This window comes from Neomonachus schauinslandi, chromosome 5, assembly GCF_002201575.2.
Source record: "Neomonachus schauinslandi chromosome 5, ASM220157v2, whole genome shotgun sequence".
NCBI lineage: Eukaryota > Metazoa > Chordata > Mammalia > Carnivora > Phocidae > Neomonachus > Neomonachus schauinslandi.
Window position 1 is genome coordinate 160,522,605 of NC_058407.1, and position 17,752 is coordinate 160,540,356.

General features: G+C 48.3%; 2 protein-coding genes across 3 annotated transcripts in view; one reads left to right on the top strand and one right to left on the bottom strand.

Moving 5' to 3' along the window:
* Positions 1-17,752, top strand: part of ITGAD (integrin subunit alpha D) — a 26,990-nt gene continuing 9,238 nt past the window's right edge. The window contains exons 1-18 of one of the 2 annotated variants that reach the window (XM_021700385.1): positions 1-31; positions 1,855-1,960; positions 4,236-4,339; positions 4,475-4,545; positions 4,672-4,786; positions 8,207-8,337; positions 9,009-9,154; positions 11,557-11,710; positions 11,807-11,957; positions 12,159-12,232; positions 13,534-13,663; positions 13,772-13,914; positions 14,104-14,250; positions 14,338-14,547; positions 15,065-15,195; positions 15,314-15,471; positions 16,407-16,561; positions 16,823-16,954. In XM_021700385.1, the coding sequence (XP_021556060.1) occupies positions 1-31; positions 1,855-1,960; positions 4,236-4,339; positions 4,475-4,545; positions 4,672-4,786; positions 8,207-8,337; positions 9,009-9,154; positions 11,557-11,710; positions 11,807-11,957; positions 12,159-12,232; positions 13,534-13,663; positions 13,772-13,914; positions 14,104-14,250; positions 14,338-14,547; positions 15,065-15,195; positions 15,314-15,471; positions 16,407-16,561; positions 16,823-16,954 (2,289 nt within the window). The remainder of the gene's footprint in view (positions 32-1,854; positions 1,961-4,235; positions 4,340-4,474; positions 4,546-4,671; positions 4,787-8,206; positions 8,338-9,008; positions 9,155-11,556; positions 11,711-11,806; positions 11,958-12,158; positions 12,233-13,533; positions 13,664-13,771; positions 13,915-14,103; positions 14,251-14,337; positions 14,548-15,064; positions 15,196-15,313; positions 15,472-16,406; positions 16,562-16,822; positions 16,955-17,752) is intronic. The other variant, XM_021700386.1, reaches the window with a different exon arrangement.
* The window catches only part of LOC110589771 (cytochrome c oxidase subunit 6A2, mitochondrial), a 12,242-nt gene continuing 10,981 nt past the window's right edge, over positions 16,492-17,752 (bottom strand). Inside the window, exon 4 of the mRNA XM_021700387.1 lies at positions 16,492-16,516. The gene's annotated coding sequence lies outside the window, so the exon portion shown is untranslated. The remainder of the gene's footprint in view (positions 16,517-17,752) is intronic.

The window sequence follows — 17,752 nt, forward strand, 5'->3', positions numbered from 1 at the left end:
ATGGCTTTTGGAATTATGCTCCTCCTGGGTGGTGAGTGGAGGCCCTCAGGGCTGGGAGAAGCCTGGGGGCGGGGTGCATCTCCGTCTGGTAGGGCAGATTGGGGATGGTGGTTAGCTCATATAGCTCTCTGGAGAAGCTGAGAACAGGGGAGGGCCCTTGTGTTTAGAGTCTTGTGTGGAAGGAGGAATGGCCTGGAATCAGGGGAGGGTCATAACCTGAGCAAAGATGAGAGAAGATGGACTTGTAGGCTATGCTTGGGTAGAGGATGAGCTCCCTCTCCATGATTCTTCTTGTGGGGGTCCTGGTGTGTGTGTGGTACAGCGGACAGGAGTCTGCCCCAGGGCCCCAGGGGGAAAGCCATAGGAGTCACTAGGGAGGGGAAGTGTTGGCTATCACCTGGTCCCACATGTCCCTCAAGTCTTGATTTCAGGTATGCTGTCCCACTGCTGCCAAGAGAATAGTCCAGAAATTGAAAACTGTATCAGGACCACATTCGCGTGTCATTTGAAATCACTTATGTATGTGTCAGTTAAAAATCAGATTCCACACAGAAGCCCAGACTGTCAGCTTCTCCTGAGAAATGGGAAGTTCCGGAGCTCTGAACACTAGAGCTTGGTAATGGCTACTTCCTTTAAAAGGGCCACAAACTCTAAGTGCCCGTAATTCCCTGGTGCTCACACTTACCCACTTCAGTCACTGATGTCACCTGCCTGGCCTCTGAGGCATTTGAGTCTGAGACACTTGGCACCCTCCTACTTGTCAGGTCATAGAGCCTATTTTCAGACTCAGAAACAGAGTCATTCTTTGAAAGGAAGATGTAGTATGTGAAGCTCCCTTGCATGTGGCCATTGTAGGGTTGTAGCACCTTCAACACCTGGCCTTTTCCTTAGAACCCTAGGGTTCAGGTGTCGGGACCCTGTCTGTTACCTCCTGGCCTGATGCTTTACCTCCTTAGAATTTCCTTAGTTTGGGGGTTGGAGTTGACTCCTAAATCCAGACACTGGGAATTCTAGTAGAAATGGGGAGAAAAGATGCTATTTGGGAGTGAAGGTCTTGGAAAAAGCCCTTGAAATGTAGGGGGTCTTCCCCTGAGGTTTTTGAACTTAGTCACCAGAGAGGAGAATGTCAAGGGTCAAGAGAGTGGGTTGGAATCCTGGCTGTACCAGTGACTTGCTATGCAGTTCTGGCCCAGTCAACAAATAGTAATTAGTCATCTGCTAAGGGCCGGGCACTGTACCAGGCACCATGCAAGACAGTTGCAGTCCTTGCCGTCTTAGAGTCTAGCACCAATGGAGGGGGACATGGGAAACATAAAATTACAAATAATCATAAAATTCTCAGTCTGTTCCCTAATCTGAACCTTAGGGTCTTTGTATAATGAAAAGATGGAGCAGGACAGTCTTTGAGAAGAGTGACCATATGCCCTGGCCAACCTGGGCCAGTCCCAATGACCTTGGTGTAATTATTAATGGTGCCCCTTTCACTCACAGAAGGGCTCAGTTTAGAAAATAAATTGTGTGGTCACTTTATCTTTAGGGGACACACCTGATCTAACAGACCAGGAGGTGACAGGCCTAATTTCAGATTGTGGATATCCTTTGAAATGACCTTGAGGGGGCATTTTTCTGGATTGTCGCTCTTTATATTGTGGTTTGATTATTTCTGATGGAGGGAGAGAGACAGGAATCACACAGATGGCAAATCAGGAAACAAAGAAAAAGAGAATACCCTTCTTTTTGGCACATGAGCTGGATTGGGGTGGGCATGAAGATCCCAAGAAGTCAGAGGTCCAGAGGAGATGAGGCTTTTCTGACTGTTCCTCCTACCCCCGCCTCTCTCTCCATATTCCTCAGTCCTGGCTTCTTATCATGGATTCAACTTGGATGTGGAGGAGCCCATGATCTTTCAAGAGGATGGAGCTAGCTTTGGACAGAGCGTGGCCCAGTTTGGCAGATCTAGGTAGGCCATGCCCACCCCCCACCTCTGTCCCTTCAACCTGCAGGCAAATGGCTGAATATGGCATGCTCAAGAGGTGTCTTGGAGGAAGGGCAACATGGGCAAGAAGCCTGTCCATCACTCCTCCAAGACCCCTGGCACCCTTACTACTAACTATTCACAATCCCAGGGAGGACCACAAACTCTGGACAAGACAGTGCTTCGGGAGGGAGGTCTTGAATCTGTTCCTCGGTGACCAGTACATGTGACCAGTATAGTCACCCTTGCGCTTGGAGTAATGTTTTGCAGTCTTCCTCTTGAAATTATTAATAATTTAATCTTAGCATGTGTGTTTTGTAAGTAAAATTGATGGGACAGTGGAGATGTGCTGGGGGCTTGGAGCCTTGGCTCACATGCAGCCCAGCCTTCTGGGGAATGTTTCTCAGCTGCCACCCTCAGCCCCTGGCATGAACTGAGCAAGGTCAGGGTTGGCTGAGGCACACAGTTCGCCCAGTCCTATGAGGGTTTGCACTGGTCCGGTGAGTGTCCCTGTGCCTGAGGGAATGCAACACTAAAGAGCAAACAGGAAATACCAGGACAGGTAGAGAGGAGTACTGCCAAAGGAAAAAAAAAAAAAGGAAAAAAACTTTTTCCGTGAACAAGAAGCCCCACATTTTTATTTCACTCTGGGACCGGCAAATTATGTACCTCACCTTGCCTCCAGAAGCTCACATTTTCAGGTCCCAGTGACAGGGACCCAATATGTTGAAGTTACCATGTGATGCAAACATAACCAAAGTCTGGGAGGCATAGGAAGGGAGAGATCAAACCCAGGAGGGAATTCCAGGAAGGCTTCACAGAGGGGGTGGATTGGCAATGAGCCTGAGAATACGGGAAGATTCAGCTGGCCAAGAAGTAACATCTTGAGGTCACTGAGTTCTACATGCACATCCATCTCCCCTCCTCACCCAGCTGGCAGGCTGGGACATGGAAGCAAGTGCCAGGTGCCAGAGTTTTGTTTTTTCTTTCTTTCTTTGTTTTGAAATACAGAGCTTGTAAACTGAAGTGCACAAACTTGAAAGGTCCAACTCAATGAATTTTTCATATGTGTATAGCCAGGTAACTGCTGCCTAGATCAAGGTGTAGAACATCTTCAGCCCCCCTCCCCTGGGTTCCCTTGGGCTCTTCCCAATGATGCAAAACCCAACAAATCCAAAAGTAGTCACTGCTTCACTTTTATCACCATTAGTTTGTGCTCAGGCCCTATTCAGAAGATACATATATGTATAACTATTGATTAACCACTGTTCCCCAGTATTTCCAATAAAGTAAATAATATATACTGGATGACATTCTGATTGCTACAGAGTTATTGTTTTTCCTGGTTTTTGCTGAATCATAATCTAAATACCAAAAAGACTAAGCCTATGTGTAAGGGATGGATGGGGTAAAGAAAAGCATGCAGATCAATGGTTTAAGATATTTTCACCCTTTTAGGTCAGCAGGTACCAGACTTCTATGTCTCTACCATCTATTTAGGTTTCCATCAGCAATTCTCAGACACACAGGGATTTCAGCTTTCCATAAAGGGATAGATTTCTAGAAAGAATCTTTAAATACTAATTTAACAAGGCTTGCTTGGCTAATTAATTAAAAGACACAAACATTTGTTTAGTTACTTGAGTGGAGACGTTTTTGGTAGATATTACTTTTATTCAAAATTTTAAAATTCTCTCCTTTCAAGGAGTTTTGCAAAAATTGTTGCACTTATGTGACTATAGATTTTGGTATGGATTCTGATACTGCTGCTTCAAATTGTCCAATTTAAATTATTTATATTTAAATTGTCCAATTAATTACAGAATCATCTATTTGTCTTGATAATTTGTGGCTTTAGCAGATTTTTCCATTTAACTTGAGGTGATCTATTTCTTGGGTGGCTCAGAATAATGGCACCCCCAAAACAAAATGCACTTGCCCATGGTTGGGAAATGCTGTTTTGCTTTGAATAGTTTTATTTTTGGTGAATGCTAAAAAAAGCAACAACACTCAAACCATTTTGTATATAAATACACATTTATTTATGTATACACACACACAAACAAAGAAAAAGTCCAGCATGGTCCTTCAGCACATGTGGGTTAAACTCAGGCCCCGTTATTTGAAGCTTCATGAGTGGCAAATGCCAAGAGCTTCCCTCTCAAAGTCTCACTTCCCTGCTACACAGTGATACTTCCTCACCCGAAGCACCCTCTGCCCTTACCCCTCCTGCAATTGTATGTCATGCTTGCGCCTTCAGAGTCGTGGTGGGAGCCCCACTGGAGGTGGTGGCGGTCAACCGAACAGGACAGATATACGACTGTGTGGCTGCCACTGGCGTATGTCAACCCATACCACTGCACAGTGAGTGACTGCACCCAGGAGTTGTGGCCCTCAATCCTCCTCTACTGCAGTGCCCCTTCCTTGGCCTCTAGCCCTGACTCTCCCCCCAAATGGGAGTGTGCCCATGAATGTAATCATGTGTATCTGCCCTCTCAGCACCCCCAGAGGCCGTGAACATGTCCCTGGGCCTGTCCCTGGCAGCCTCCACCAATCACTCCTGGCTGCTGGTAAGTTTCCCTGGGTCATAGGAGGGTGACAAGGGGAGGAGCAGGGGCCAGGGGAGGCTGGGGCTGGAGGAGAAGAGTATGGAGAGTTTGCGGTGACCCCTTGCTCACACAGGCCTCTGCCTTTAGGCCTGTGGCCCCACCATGCACAGAGCCTGTGGGGAGAATATGTATGCAGAAGGCTTCTGCCTCCTGTTGGGCTCCCACCTGCAGACCATTTGGACCATGCCTGCTGCCCTGCCAGGTAGGTCCCTCTAGAAACAGCAATTCTATGTGAGTACATGCTGGTGCTGAAGAGTGGGCAGAGCGTGAGACCGTCGTCTTGGCTTCCTGTGCCCATGGCCCTTTCCCAGAGGCCTCTGCAAGCCCAAGAAGGTCTGGGAGCATGGTCTGGCCTGGCAGGGAGGGCAGCTCACAGCAGGAACTCTAAGCTGGTCAAGGGGAGAAAGTTCTGATGGAGCAGAAGGGAGCCTCAGAGTGCTGGCTGCAGGAGGCATGAGGGTCTCACAGTGGTCAACAGGTGCAGGGAGGCTTTTTGGGCTTTCAGAGGAAAGGCCTTGGGTGGTGAAAATGTGGTGAGGATGATAGTTCCAAGGATCCAAGAGGGAGGCTGTTCTGGATCATTCCCTGCTGAACTTCTAAGGGGAGAAAATGGTAGGGCCATGGAAAATGTGATGCACAATTTTGCCAGCACTGATACCTTCTACAGAGAATGGTGCCAGAGACACTGGCAGCATCTCTCAGAGGGTCAGTCTGAATATGTTTGTCTTCTGTGTCCTTGGGGCAAGTGGCTTCATTCCCTGGGCTTTAATTTCCTCATTGGTAAACTGGGTCTTAATAATCAAGGTGGTTACGAGGATTAAAAGATTTAATATATAGGGACGCCTGGGTGGCTCAGTCTGTTAAGCAGCTGCCTTTGGCCCATGTCATGATCCCAGGGTCCTGGGATCGAGTCCCACATCGCGCTCCTTGCTCAGCGGGGAGCCTGCTTCTCCCTCTCTCTCCCTCTGCTTGTGCTCTCTCTGTCAAATAAAATCTTTAAAAAAAAAAGATTTAATATATATAAAGTGTTTAGACCTCTGCCTGACACATAATATGTGAGTACCATTATGACTGATCTTCTAGCTAGGACCATGTGTTTGGACTAGGAGAAGGAGATAATGGGCTCCAAGTCAGAGGGGCCACTCAAGGTGCTGACTGAGAGCAATGCTTTGGACTAGAGATGCCATGATGCCAGGCATGGTGGGCTTTGAGGCAAAGGTGAAGTTGCAGCAGAAACACCTCCTACCCAAATTGTGAGAACAGTCTACAGAGGGGACAGAGAAAGTGGAGGGTGGGAGTCCAGGAGTCTTGGGGGTACCATGACCTGTCTGGGATGTCTATGCAGCCAGAGTAGGGGATGTGGCATTTAAGCACTAGGAGGTAAGTCTCTTCTCCTAGATGTCTCCGTGATTCATGAGGTGGGATACCTGATGAAAATGGAACACAGACACATAAGCCTGGTGCAAGCAAAGCAAATTTGAGTAGAGGTAGAAGTGACTGGGTGCCAGTCAATGCTTGATGCCTGGTGTGCATCTTTATTGCATCCTCACAAGATTCAGGGTGGTAGGCAAGATGATCCCATCTTACAAGCAAGAAAACTGAGGCTCAGAGAGCTGAGTTCCTGTTGTTAGGAAGTGACAGAGCCGAGACCTGGAGCCAACCTCGCCTGACTGACTTGGTCTTTTTTTCAGAAGGCGCTCAGCTATAGCCTGGTGCCTGCTATTGGAAGCCCAGTGGAGACAGTAAAAGGAACAAGAAACAGAAATGATATTGTGAGGGAACTTGCCACCATTGTGGCCTGAGAGAGGATATGAGGGGTGGTTTTGTGGTGCAGCTAACAAAGTAAGCACAAGTGCAAGATGTGGGGATGCGGACCTTCAGCTACCCAGCTGTGGGGGATATCGGGTGAGGAGGGGAGCAGTGACGGTTTCTTGGCCTGCCACGTGGGGGGCTGAACTTCCTGGTCAAGGAAGCAGGGAGGGAAGTGGCCTTCCATTTCTTCTCAGCAGGGGTGAAGCACCAGCTTGTTGCATAGGTGGGATGCGGGAGGTGTGGGGAGTGAGGAGAAAGTATTTTTGCTTCAGTGGCAGGAGGCTAGCTGCCACAGTTCAGCATCATGCCTCATTACTGTCTGTGGAGGCTGATCTCCCACCACCATGGGAGCAACACAGGATGTGAGGCACTGGTGGAGGAACCAACTGTGTCCTTCACACAGGCCACAAGCACTTATGTGAGTTTGGCGTCAATGTGAAGTGTCTTATTTGTTTATGGGTGTATGGTGTGACTTTCCATTATGGCGGACTCCATGAGGGCAGGGGTGGTATCTTTTTTTCAAGCTATGGTCTTAGACCAGGTTTCCTGAGAAATAGACTCTGAGGCTCATTTAGGAATACTCTTGGGAGCAATAGTTCTGAGAGCATGAAGGAAGCAGGACTGAGCAGAGAAAGAAGGTGGACTGTGATGGATCAGAACAGACCCTCAGCTAACCCAGAGGAGCTTGGAACATGGCTGGATGCAGGTCGCCCCCAGGAGCAGGAGTTGTAATCTTGGGCAAGACATCTGCTGAGTTATCAACTGGGAGCCATCGACAGCTACCCCCTATAGCTTATAATAAGGACCTCTGTCCTGAGAGGGGGTGGGTCTTCTTGGTGGCAACCTTAGCATCTGCTGCTGGTGTGTTCTTGTGCCTGGAACAATGCCTGGCACATGGTGATGATATGCTAACACATCAGCTAATCCCCATCACAGCTATGGGAGGCCAGTCCTGTCTTAAGCATTTTGTGTACACATTAACACTTTTTAACCTACCCCGTGTGTTAGGCACTATTATTATCCCCATTTTACAGATGGGAAAACTGAAGCCCAGTGGAGTTATATAACTTGCCTGAATTCACCACTAGTAGGTGGCAGAGCTGGGGTTTGAGCCCAGCATGCTCAGAATGCACACTTGAATCACTTTCTAAATTGCCTTCCCCTTGTGCTCTATGACATTCCTAGTGTGTATTCAACAAATATTTGTTGAGTAATTGAATGAGGAACCCATCTGGCCTCTGTCCTTTACTTCTTTCTCCCCTTTCTAGGCCTTGTGGAAGGAAGGAAGCAAGGGACTCTGCAGGGTGGGTGTGAGGGTGCGGGGTTAACAGATTTTTTTTTTTAGTTTAGAATGCTTTTAAAATTAAGTGTTAATTTTAATTCCAGTATAGTTACCATACAGTGTAATATTAGTTTCAGGTGTACAATATAGTGATTCAACAGTTCCATATATCACTTGGTGCTCCTCACAAGTGCACTCCTTAATCCCCATCACCTATTTAACCCATCCCCCCACCCACCTCCCCTCTGGTAACCATCAGTTTGTTCTCTTTGGTTAAGAGTCTGTTCTCTTCTTTGTCTCTCTCATTCTGTCTCTCTGTCTCTCTTTCTTTTTTGCTCATTTGTTTTGTTTCTTAAAGTTTGGGCAATGGATTTGGGCTTCCTCCGAGGAAGGTGTAGAAACTGGGTGGGAATTGATTCCTAGGCCAAGAATGGCCCCTTAACTCTGTGGAGCTGGAAAGATTTCTGGGCCCTGGCAGACAGCTGGGACCCACACACGCATCTCTGATTCCTTCTTCCTTCTCTACAGAGTGTCCAAGTCAAGAGATGGACATTGTCTTCCTGATTGATGGTTCTGGCAGCATTGTCAAAAGTGACTTTAAGCAGATGAAAGACTTTGTCAGAGCCGTGATGGGACAGTTTGAAGGCACCAACACCCTGGTGAAGACTGGGTCCCCGAGGCCTGGGGAGTGGGGTGGGGGTTGCAGCTGCCTTGGGGAAGACCAACCTAGGAGGAAGCCTGGTGTTGCTGGGGGTTGGCTCAGTGGGCCTGTGCCTGATACTTGTGTCCTGGTGCATGGCTGATTTGAGCCCTGACCTGAGGAAATTCCCCCATGGCATTTAATATGTCCCCACATGGCCTAGGAAATACAGTTTTTTACTGTTTAGAAGCATTGAAAGGATTGCAAAAGTAGTTTTGCTGTGAAATTAGACTGAAGGTAACTTGGCCAAATAATTAATGATTTTTTTATGACATTTTCCGTGTAACTCATGATTTATCTTATTATTTTATTTCCCAGTAATTAGTGTATATGTATGTAGAAATTCTTGAGAAGTGAGGAAATATAGTCTACAAGTTGATTTCATGTAATGAAATTTTTAAAAAGTCCAAGTTTAAGAAATGTTGAGGTAGGAAATGTTATTCCTTGCAAACTCTGAAAGAAGCATCATTTGGTTTTGATTTTCTAGTTTTCTTTTTGGGCCATGTTTCCCCTGGGTTTTAGCCTCAAGAACACATGGAAAGTGGTTTTTAAAACCAAAGTTATTCCAAAATAAAATGTTTATTGAAGAATAACTCCTGAGCTCCAGGGCCTTCCTCTTCTCCTTTGCAGTTCTCCCTGATACAGTACTCCAACTACCTGAAGATCCACTTCACCTTCACCCAATTCCAGAGCAGCTTGAGCCCTCAGAGCCTGGTGGATCCCATCGTCCAACTGGATGGCCTGACATTTACAGCCACGGGCATCCTGACAGTGGTGTAAGTTTCCCCTTCTGCCTCATGTGGATAAGCTGCCACACCACTTCCTCATGCTGGTCTGCACAGCCCTTCTGCAGGGCTCTGGGAAATCTGGGGAAAGGGGCTCAAAAGGGAAGTGAAGGGGCTGTAGGTGGAGACTTCCCTGGAATGTTCTCTTCATATAGGACAGCACTCCTCTGCAGTGTTTCCTCTTTGCCTGGGTTGGGATTGGCTGGACCCTGAGTCCAACTAGGGAAGCCAGAGACATGGGCTTTGGTTCAGACATACCCGAGTTCTCATTCTGGCTCCCTGCTGGTGACCTGGGCCACCCTGGGATTTACTGACTCTTTCTAAGTCTCAGCAAACTGTCAAATGAGGATAAACTGACAACTTGGTTTTAAGAATTAAAGGAGATAACATGCATGCAATGCTTCTGCACCAGAAGTACTAGATAAGTGGTTGGTGTTTTATCCAGAGAATGGTGCACTCACGTTTTACCTCCCTGGCAGAGACTTGGGAATTGTTGCCAAGTGTTTTCTTTGCATCTCTCTCCTCACTCATTTCCCTCTCTTCCCACATTCCTCATCCATATGAACTCTGCATTAACTGGGTGCTTACCATGTATGTGCCTGACCAGCTAGGACGACCATAAAGAAATGACTTAGGTGGTGGGGCCAGAACAGAAGATGTGGTTCGTATGGGAAAGAAATAGGCTAAATGTCTGGGATTTTCAACTTCCTGTGCACCCCTGGGTGCCACTCTGGGGATGGTGCTGGAGAAATGCTGAATAAAGGATGCTCCTGCCAAATGTACCCTCTTTACTGCTGGGTGGCTTTTCTGCCTTGAACACTGGCTGCATGGGACTGGACAACCAAGAGGAATGCCTCTGTCCCTTGAATTGAAAGTCACACAGGAGCGGCATCCCTTCTAGCCCTTGGAACTCCTCCCAGTGGTGGGTGACGGTGTGGTTCTCCTCAACACCCATTCTGCTCCCCTCACCCAGAACAGCAGCTTCCCCACTCCCCAGAACCAAAGCCATCTCAGGGCTTCTGTGCCACTGTTTGTTTTTTGTTTTTTTCTTTTTAGAAGTTTCATTACAAAAAAAGATAAAAAATTGCAATAACATTAAGGAGATTTTTGGAAAAAGTATTACAGTCCCTCTACCAACCACCTCACAGTATTTTAGCAAAAAGAAAGGATAAAAACCAATGAATAAACAAATCCCACCCACAAAGCACACGGCCATTTCCATCCTTGTTTTTATTCAGACATATTTCATATAGTCACAATGTGGGCAGAAACAAGTTTTGTCCTGCCTTTTTTTTTCATCTACTACATGAACCTGTGCCATGTTTCTCTACAGCTTTTACTGTTTTCCTTTGAAATGGCTCTGTACTTTCTTACAAAGCAGGTGGATCATGATTTGCTAAACCCCTTCCCTGATCTTGGACATTTAGCTTGTTTCCAGTATTATATGTTGAGTATGTGTGTGTGTGTGTGTGTTTATTCTGCATTTATAGAACTATATGAGCATATAGTTACATTTTTAATTATTTGTAATAGCTACAACAGAATTAATGCTTACCTTTGGCCATTCACTGTTTTAAAGGCTTTCCCTCATTTGATCCTCAAAATAACCTCTTATGATTTATCTCATTTATCTATTGTTGCCTAAAAAACCACTCCCAAATTTAGTGGCTTAAGCAACAACTCTTTTATTAATATTTTTCGTGATCTGGGACTCATCTGTTTTCAGAAGCTGGAACATGAGAGATTCATTCACATGGTCCTGCCTGGGCAGGACTCGCTGGAAGGCTGGGCTCGGCTGGGATGGAGGAGCCTTCCTCTCCATAGCTATAGAAGCTACAGAAGTCTTGAGCTATAGACTTCCCTCATGGTGGCTCAGGGCTTCCCAAAATGAAAGAGCTAACAAGGCTTCTTAGGCCCATAATTGGCATGGTGTCACTTCCATTTCATGCTACTGCTGAAACTGGTCACAGGTCAGACTCAATATGGGAAGGGAACCAGGTGTGGCACACTGGGGGTCATTTTTGAAGAACAGCTATGGTACAATTATTATTCTCACCTTCACAGAGAGAAGCAGAGGCTCAAAGAGGTAAAGCAACTGTCCAAGTCTGTCAGACTGTAAAGTTCCTACTCTGAACCATACTGCCTCCTGGAAATGAGGTTCCATGGTAGATGGAATTATAGAAAAAGGAATATGAGTACCTTTATTATTGATCTTACTAATCATTGCATGACTTTCAAAAAAGGTTGAGGCAATTTTTTTTTAAACATGGCTGACACAGTCTGATGGTACCAGGACTCCCCAGTCTCTCCATATGAGCTTCTACTGCTACAGATTATTTCTTTCCAGAATCAATTTCATCTACAGAGAGTCATCTCCCTTTCTTCCTTGACAGGAAAGAACTATTTCATAGTAAGAATGGGGCCCGTAAAAGTGCCAAGAAGATCCTCATTGTCATCACAGATGGGCAGAAATACAGAGACCCCCTGGAGTACAGAGACGTCATCCCTCAGGCAGAGAGAGCTGGCATCATTCGCTATGCCATTGGGGTATGTCCTTTTCCTCATGTCACCCTCAGACTCAGGCTCAACCTCACCCAGGCAGAAAGGCTGGTGGGCTCCTCCTCAGCTGTCTCTCTGCCACAGGTGGGAAATGCTTTCCAGGAAGCCACTGCCAGGCAGGAGCTGAACACCATTGGCTCAGTGCCCTCTCAAGACCACGTGTTCAGGGTGGACAACTTTGGGGCACTCAGCAGCATCCAGGAGCAGCTGCAAGAGAAGATCTTTGCAGTTGAGGGTAAATGCAGGGCTAGCTTGGGTCTTGGAATAGAAAGGTTCTGGACCCAGTTGTTCCCTGAAGTTCTGAGAGGCCATCCTTATTCACAGCTCACCCAAAATTGTGCCCCAGAACCTGAGCTTCAGATTCATTCTTCTCCTTCTGCTCTGAGTCCTTGTGGTCTCATGGCCCCCAGAGCCTAAATGACCTGTTTCCCCACAGGAACCCAGTCGAGGACAAGTAGCTCCTTCCAACATGAGATGTCACAAGAAGGCTTCAGTTCAGTACTCACAATGGTGGGTGGAACACGTACTTGATAAACAGGTTTCAGGCACCAATCCTGGGCTAACCCTGTGCTGGCAGTTGGGACCCAGAAGTAAATAAGAAAGCAGATTCTGTCTTCAATGTCACTGTCTGTTTGGAGAGAGGCATATAGGCAGTGTATGTAGGTGGTAGGAGCATAGCAGAGAACAGGATAGCCACGACTCCCGCTCTCATAGGGCACATATCCAGTGGGAGGAGACAACAAACAACAAAAAATATCTTCAGATTGTGCTAGGCATTAGGGTAGAGCAAGACAGGTGCTCAGAGGAGGCCTGAGGAGTGACAACTGAGGCCGAATGATGAGAAAAGGCCAGCCCTGGAAAAATCTGGGAGAGATCGCTCCAGGTAGAGGAAAAAGCAAGTGCAAAGGTCTTGAGGCATGAACATGGTTACTGCACTAGAGAGATAGAAGGGCCAGCATAGCTGGAGCAGAGTGAGAGAGGGGGGTGGAAAGATGGGAAAGACCAGATCATGCAGATGAAAGAAATAACAATATAGTGTGACTTGTGTGCAAGTCAATGTGTGCTCAAAATATCCAGAGGGATTTGCTTCAAAGTAATTTTGGGGGTGAGGAGGGGGGACATAGAAATGAAACAAGGTTGGTCATGAATTGATCACTGAAGCTGGCTCACGGGTACTTGGGAGTTCATTATGCATTTCTTTCTACTTTTGTATATGTTCTAAATTATCCATAATCAAAAGTTTAAAAAGGCAATAAAAAAGTATGCAGAGTAGGAAATGCCTATCACTCCCTGAGGGAGCCAACGAAGACCTCACAGAGGAGGTGAGTTTGAGGTTGACTCTTCCTGAGAGAGGAGTTGAGTCTTAGAAAGAGAGAAGAGAGAGGTGTCCAGGTCAAAAGCTTCATGTGTTTAAACATAGGGTAACTCCACAGGTTTGACTGGAGAGGACCCTAGATTCCATCCTCAGGGGTTTGGTGGCAGGGAGCCATGTTGGATTGCCAGCAGGGTGATGGCTATATGTTTGTTGGTTCTGAGGAAACCTACTCTGGGGTACTGGAGGATGGAGCAGAAAGGAGCCAGCTAGGAGGCAGAAAGGGCAGTGGATGAGAACAGTTGGGACTTACCAGAACAGTGGCACTGGGGATGGCTGAGAGACATTAGGAGTGAGGGACACTGAAGTTGCTGAAGAGGACTGGGGAGGGAGAAAGAGAATGCCAAATAATGAGCAGAGTCAGTGGCAGGCATTGCTTTGGAATAGGCTGTCTTCTTTTGGGTCAGGCCTGCTCAGCCCTGGAATCCTTTCCTCCCAGGATGGACCAGTTCTGGGGGCTGTGGGGAGCTTCAGCTGGTCTGGAGGTGCCTTCCTGTACACCCAAAATATGAGCCGCACTTTCATCAACATGTCTCAAGAGAATGTGGACATGAGGGACTCTTACCTGGGTGAGAAAAGGCTGTGGCTGGGGGCACAGGTGGGACATGAGCTGCCTGGGAAGGGCAGGAGCTCAGGGGTGGGGAGGAAGCCTTTGTGCTGAGGCCTGCCCTCCTCAGGTTACTCCACTGAGCTGGCTCTTTGGAAGGGGGTCCAGAGCCTGATCCTGGGGGCCCCCCGCCATCAACATACCGGGAAAGCTGTCATCTTCACCCAGGCGTCTGGGCAATGGAGGCCGAAGGCTGAAGTTGCAGGGACTCAGGTTGGGTGTTGAGGAAGCCAGAGTGGAACATGAGCGTGGCAGGGTCTCCAGGGGCAGAGGGGGAGGAGATGAAGGGATTTGGAAGCCTGTGGGGGGAAGGTCCTGGTGGCTGGGGAGAAGTGGGTCCTGTCCCAGAAGGGGGTGCCTCTGGCAGGGTCAGGCAGGATGACTTCAGGCTCTGCCTTGCAGATTGGCTCTTACTTTGGGGCCTCCCTTTGCACTGTGGATGTGGATGGAGATGGCAGCTCTGACCTTGTCCTCATCGGGGCTCCCCATTACTACAAGCCGACCCAGGGGGGCCAGGTGTCTGTGTGCCCCTTGCCCCAGGGGGTGAGTGTCTGATGAGAGCTGGGCTGGGTGAGGCCTGGGTGTGGGGTGGAGGGGTTGCCTGGGTTGGGACCTGACACTGGTTTTGTTCTGCAGAGGGCTAAGTGGCAGTGTGAGGTCATTCTCTGTGGGGAGCAGGGCCACCCGTGGGGCCGCTTTGGGGCAGCCCTGACAGTGCTGGGGGATGTGAATGGGGACAAGCTGACAGACGTGGCCATCGGGGCCCCAGGAGAGCAGGAGAGCCGGGGTGCTGTCTACCTATTTCATGGAACCTCAGGACTGGGCATCAACCCCTCCCACAGACAGGTGAGACCCCTGTCTGCAGCCTCTCCCAGTTCCATCTCCTTTTCTATGTCTCAGATTTGCCTGATGCCCTGTCTTGTCACTGACCTTAACAGTAGCCATGCTTCTTTTAGGGGTTTAGTGCCCTGAATGTCACCAGGCCCAGCTAAGTGCAAAGTATCTCTCCTTTCTCCTTTGGCTCCAAACAGACTTCAGTGTGTGGGCAGCTTAGTGGTTAAGAGATTGCAGGGCCTGGGTCAAATGCCTGTCCAGCTATGTCAGCTGTGTGGCCTTAGGCAAGTGACTGATTTAGCCTCTGAGAGCCTTAGTTTCCTTCTATGAAACATTAAATGAAGGAGCTCTATGTCTGGGGTCCCTGGGGTCTCACTATGCTTGCTTTCCATTCCTGCCCTCTCATCTCTCCTTTTCAATTTTTCCATTCAGATCTGCTTTCACTGCAGTTTCCTTTCCAAATCTTTCTTCTCAAACCTTTCAGATGCCCTCCCCTTGACTTCCACTTTTCCTTTTCCTCTCTGGCCAGCGGATCGCAGGCTCCCGGCTCTCTCCCACACTCCAGTATTTTGGGCAGTCACTGAGTGGGGGTCAGGACCTCACCCAGGATGGACTGGTGGACCTGGCTGTGGGGGCCCGGGGACAGGTGCTGCTGCTCAGGTGACAACTCCTCACATCCCACCCTTGCCCACTGTGTGTCCATTGAACAAGCTTCCCCCTCCCTTGTCCTCCTCTCCGGGGCCAGAGTCAGGTCCTCAGCCCCTGTGTGCACCCTCAGGAGTCGGCCAGTGCTGAATGTGGGGGTGGCTATGAGATTCATGCCCTCGGAGGTGGCAAAGGCTGTGTACCAGTGCTGGGGAGACGTGCCATCCACCCTGGAAGCTGCGAGTGCCACAGTCTGTCTCTCTATCCACAAAAGCTCACTGGACCAACTAGGTAAGTTCTTCCCAGTGGACCCAGCACCTTATCCCCCTTGAGGCCCCCAACCCTATCCTCAGGAGGAAATGAGCCCAGGGATCCAGATACCACTTGCATATCCACTCACCTGCCAGTGTTGGAAACCCCGGGTCCCTTCTCTTCCCCTCTCCCCACACCCAGGCCAATAGGCTCTAAGTCCAGGATACAATCTGGAATCTTCCCACTTCTCTCCACCCACTCCAGCCACTGCCTACCTTGAAGCCACCACTTCTCTTTCCTACCTATACTTTGAGCTGTTTCCATGTCTGTTCTTGCAGCCTGCCATCCTTTCTCCGTAGAGAAACTAGAGGGATCGGTCCTAAAACACAAATCTGGTCTCCTCACTTGCTTGCTTAACCACCCCGCAACCTCTCCTTTCTTCCATTTATAAAGACCAAAATCCTTCTCTACAATGCCCTTGCTGACTTTGCTCCTCCCCGCCCTTCCAACCTCACCTCATCGCACTCTCCCTTTCTGTAAATGTGCCATCCTCCCTCTCCCTTCTGGTCTTAGCCATTGTTCTCATGGTCTGGGACTTTCTCCCCCCCCCCCCCATTCTTCACCAACCTTTGCTCATCCTCCAGGTTGGGGCTCAGACAAGGCCCACCCAGGAAGGCATTTCTGAGCCCAGGTCTGAATTAGCAAGCCCTCCTTGGTACTACTGAGGATCCCACTATTGGGTTGATTGTGCTGGGGGATTATGGCCTGCATGCTTGTCTCTCTTCCTAGACGGAGAGCTTTATGACAGCAGGGACCATATTTCTCTATCTTCTTCTCCACACATATCCTAGCACCTGATACAGCTCATGGCCCATAGGAAGTGCTCAGCAAATGCTTGTTGCATAAATAAACAAAAGCAGAACATTTGAGGTTCTCTTGGACTTTTCATCTTCTGTTCCTCCCTTCTGCTTCAGGTGATGTCCAAAGCTCCATCAGGTATGATCTGGCATTGGACCCAGGCCGTCTGATTTCTCGTGCCATTTTTGATGAGACCAAGAACAGGACTTTGACTCGAAGAAAAACCCTGGGGATGGGAGATTACTGTGAAACCATTAAGCTGTTTTTACCAGTAAGGACTTCGGGTTCTGGGAAAGGGAGGGGGAGAAGGAGCCCAAGGTGAGCCTCTGGCACCTCTGCTCTCTGTTGAGTGAGGGGAAGAGGGTGGGGATATTGGGGCTGGAGAGAGGAAAGTTGAGGCCAGAGAACCTGACTCCACAGCTAGGACAGAATTCTGTCCCAACAGCAGGGAATGGATGCAGTTGAGCAGAAGGGCCAGTGGTGGAAAGTAACGAGAAGGGTAGTGGGTTCTTGAAAGCCCATTCTCCCTCAGGACTGTGTGGAGGATGTGGTGAATCCCATCATCCTACGCCTCAACTTCTCCTTGGTGGGGGAGCCCATCCCCTCATCTCAGAACCTTCGCCCTGTGCTGGCTGTGGGCTCACAGGACTTCTTCACTGCTTCTGTGAGTCTTCCAATGAAATCCCAGGGATGTACTGATTTTCACTGTGTCTCTGTGTCTTAAGAACCTCTTGTGGTTCTCAACTTTCCATCAACCACATTAAGTCCATAATGCCTCCACCCAGTTACCAAGGCCCTGCCTAGCTTGGACTCTTACACACATCCCAGATGGTCACCACTTTACCTCAACATAAACTCTCTGATTCTCATTCTCCAAATCCTTCCCAACGGCTGTCATTCCTTCCTCTGTTTCTTTGTCCATGTTGTAGTTCCTACTTGGAAAACATTTCCTTCTCTCCACCTCAAAGATCCTTTCTAGTTCTCTAAGCCCCAGTCTCATCTTCCCCCCTTTTGGAAATCACATTCAGCATCTCTCTCTTCTTCTCTGGCTTCCTATTACATCATAGTGATACCAAATATTACATGACTGGAATCATAGCAATCGGCATCTACTTTTGTGGCTCTCTGGGAATTGTGGGTTCTGTGAGTACAAGAGCCATGTCTAATTCACCTGTAGTTTCCACTTTTCCTAACTCCTCACCCAACCCAGAACCTGTCCCTTATTGACACTTGATAATGTTTGTCGAATAATTGTTCCAATGTGAGTTGGATTTAACTCCTCAACTAAACTTTATGCTCCTTGAAGCCAAGGATCTTATCATTCTGCCCCTCCCTTACTGCCCCACTTCTTGACAGTGTCTAGGACAGTGTTGGTGTGGGGTGGGTGCTCAGTAATATTCAATAATGAGCACTCAAGATGAGCGCTGCTAATGAGGGGAATGGAGAAAGATTAAGACATGGA